The sequence below is a fragment of the Brassica oleracea genome, chromosome C8 (genome assembly GCF_000695525.1).
Source record: "Brassica oleracea var. oleracea cultivar TO1000 chromosome C8, BOL, whole genome shotgun sequence".
NCBI classification, from domain to species: Eukaryota; Viridiplantae; Streptophyta; class Magnoliopsida; order Brassicales; family Brassicaceae; genus Brassica; species Brassica oleracea.
This window is the reverse complement of record NC_027755.1, coordinates 32,620,638-32,623,482: the sequence shown is the minus strand read 5'-3', so window position 1 is coordinate 32,623,482 and position 2,845 is coordinate 32,620,638. Positions and strand designations below refer to the sequence as shown.

The following is a 2,845-nucleotide window of genomic DNA, read 5'->3' as shown; positions in this document are numbered from 1 at the left end:
GGTACGTAGTTTTTCCGATGAACTCTGGTCTCGTGTATCCGCATCGTAATATCGTCGGAAGTTCGTCAGAATGACGTTTTTCAGTATTCGTCAGAAAGTCGTCGGAAGTTCTGAGGAAATTCCGACGAATTTTTTTTTTCCGACGAAATGATACCGACGGACGTGTTCGTCAGAAATTCGTCGGAATCGGTCTATTCCGACGAATTTCCGACGATTTCGGCCATCAGAATCTCTCTGTTTTCTTGTAGTGTATGGAGGCCTGTGCACCCATAATATTTATTTATAATGTAGTATTCATATAGCTAAACATAAAAATTCAGTTAGTGCAGGTGGATAAGTGGTGTTGTGCCCCTATACCAGACCCGAGTTCGAAACCACCTTGTGACTTTTTCCATTTTGTAATCAATAGTGCACCCACTTAATTAATAACCTGGATTCGCCCCTGAATATAGCATAAACTTATCTTTTTACAGTGTTAAACTTGTGTGTTTGGTGAAAATGATATATTATATTGCAAAATTGTTTTCATTATAGTTGTAAATAAGTTTATTTTAAAAATTTGCCTTAGGTGCCTAAATAGTCATTTTTCCCGGCATCTTTAAAGTCTAAAGATATTCAATCTCTATCGTATATTTTACGAATTAAGTAATGTGTATGGAATAATTGCGCCTGCTAAGGAAAGTAGGTATTAAGCCTATTTCAAGGCAGAATACGTTTCACTATTTTATAGGTCAGTTCAAGTATTTTTTTTTTCCTTCTGTTAAACCAAAAATAATCATTAAGGTAACGGATATGGTCCTACAACATAAATTCAAACAAAACAAAAACAGGTCCCTCTAGAATCTTTCATCCCGAATCATGTCTTCTTGGTATCAATCTGCAAATCAGCATCATAACATATAAGATTATGACAATTCTTAGCGACTCAGTTAAATTCAAATCTTAATATAGTGAGTGAATCAGGTGAATATTAGGCAAGTAAGTATACTTACGCATGGAGTTTCTGCAGAGGGAAAGGAGAATAACAAGAATTGCGAATCCAGCAATGACTCCTACGATAATCGCAATTGATTTCCCCACCTGATCTCCATTCGTTGGATCTTAATTACGAAAGTAAGATTAGTTTAGATAGATATTATAGTATGTGACAAAGTACACATGCTAAGTCCATAGTATCAAGCTAAGAATTATAATTTCTAAGGTGTAGTGTGACTTTCCCACTGTGTGATATCGATCAAGCTTTAAAGAATATATATAAAATAAAAGTTGTAAATGGGTACATGAGTGGCTATGACTATAAAGAAAAGAATAGTATATTCGCAAACAACATTCTTTTCTGACCAATCATATTATAATCATGATGCTCGAATTTTCCAACGAATAATTCAAAAGATTAATTTTATTTTATTCATTACTTAATTGTGTCTTCCAGAATAAAGAATGACTAAAAAGTATGATTTCTTCAGCTTTCTCGTGCAACCAAGCCACTGCACTCGTGATTTTATCAGTTACGAGCGGCGGAATTTTGAACTAGGTCAAATTCCCACACATTTCTATTAAATTGATTAAGTTTAAATTACATAATCATAGCACTAACTATGGTCCATGAAAGATAACTAATGGGCTCAATATATAACTTTTTTAGTTACGCAACCAATATGTCATAATTCAAACATAATAAATTGGTGTGCATGCATGTATTAATTGTATAGAGTAAGAAACTGTAATGATTCAGGTTTAGTATGCATGACTATGTTATGTGTGTGAGTTGTAAATGATTAAAAAAGGTAATATAACTAAAGCAATACTCAATAGATTAGATTTGAATTTATGGACCGACCTGGAGAGAAGTCGTAGTAACCAGAACCCCAATAATGTGCATAGCACTGAGCCAAGTAAACCTCAGCTGCAACCGCTGAGCCACAAAGATTCTTTAACTTCCCAACAGCTTCCGCAAGACAAGCCGTACAGTCACTAGGACTCAAGTCACCAACACACTGAGCATAACCTTCGACTAAACCGGACTGGCTAACTTTGTAACCTAGTTGAGTCGACTCCAGATCCGACAACACATCGTCTCTTCGTTTAAAGAAATCATAATCATTCTCTACCCTCTTGGAACTACACTTCTTGTACCTAAGACTCGTGTCTTGTTTCCCAAGAAAATCATAGGTTTCGTAACGCAAGAAGCAGCCTTGGAGCTGAAGAGAAGCACCGAAAGAGTAGGAACAAAGGAGAGTGATTTGGTCGACGGAGTTTTGGATACATTTTGAGCAGTCAGAGGATGGGAGATCGTCACGGCATTGATAAAGGCCGAAGATGGCGGCGGAGGAAGAGGAAGAAGAGTCGTTACCGACGGCGAAGCTATTGAAGGAGGCTTCGGAGGATGAAGTAACGACGGAGGAGAGGAAAGTGTCGCGGTTTGATTCAAAAGGAGTGTTTGGTGTGTATTTTTCCGGTGAACATCCACCGTAGATGAAGATGCGAGATTCTGATGAAGTTCTTGAGGAGGATGATGAGTGGAAGAAGAAGAAGAAGAGAAAGAGTATTCTCATACTTTTATTTTTTTTTGGTGTTTTTGTGTATGTTTTCAAATGGTTTTGGTTTTTGATATTAACGTATATTCATAGTGTTATATTTTAATTTATTTATTTTTAGAGTGAGTTGGTTCATTAATATGGGTCGGTCCAAGAGAAATGTGGATGTGTCTAGAACGCAAACCAAGGTAGACGTAACGAATCAATACCAAAAAACTCGACAAATTGGATGATAGAGTTGGTTTATTAATTCTTTTTTTATTCTTCAAAAGTTGGTTTAATAGACAATAGAGTATTTGCGTAAATGA

The 2,845-nt window shown here is 36.1% G+C and overlaps 1 protein-coding gene across 1 annotated transcript; it reads right to left on the bottom strand.

Moving 5' to 3' along the window:
* Positions 1-758: 758 nt before the first annotated feature.
* LOC106310757 (cysteine-rich repeat secretory protein 15-like) lies at positions 759-2,590 on the bottom strand. The gene is made up of 3 exons (XM_013747975.1): positions 1,841-2,590; positions 993-1,100; positions 759-877 (listed from the first exon to the last, which is right to left on the bottom strand). Exons 1-3 carry the CDS (start codon positions 2,553-2,555, stop codon positions 873-875), a joined length of 828 nt encoding a protein of 275 aa, XP_013603429.1. The 5' UTR covers positions 2,556-2,590; the 3' UTR covers positions 759-872.
* Between the last annotated feature and the right edge of the window lie 255 nt (positions 2,591-2,845).

Coding starts and splice junctions, on each gene's coding strand:
- LOC106310757 (XM_013747975.1), bottom strand. CDS start 2,555: ATGAGAATACTCTTTCTCTTCTTCTTCTTCTTCCACTCATCATCCTCC. Junction 1,101..1,840: donor TTACTACGACTTCTCTCCAG/GTCGGTCCATAA, acceptor TTCGTAATTAAG/ATCCAACGAATGGAGATCAG.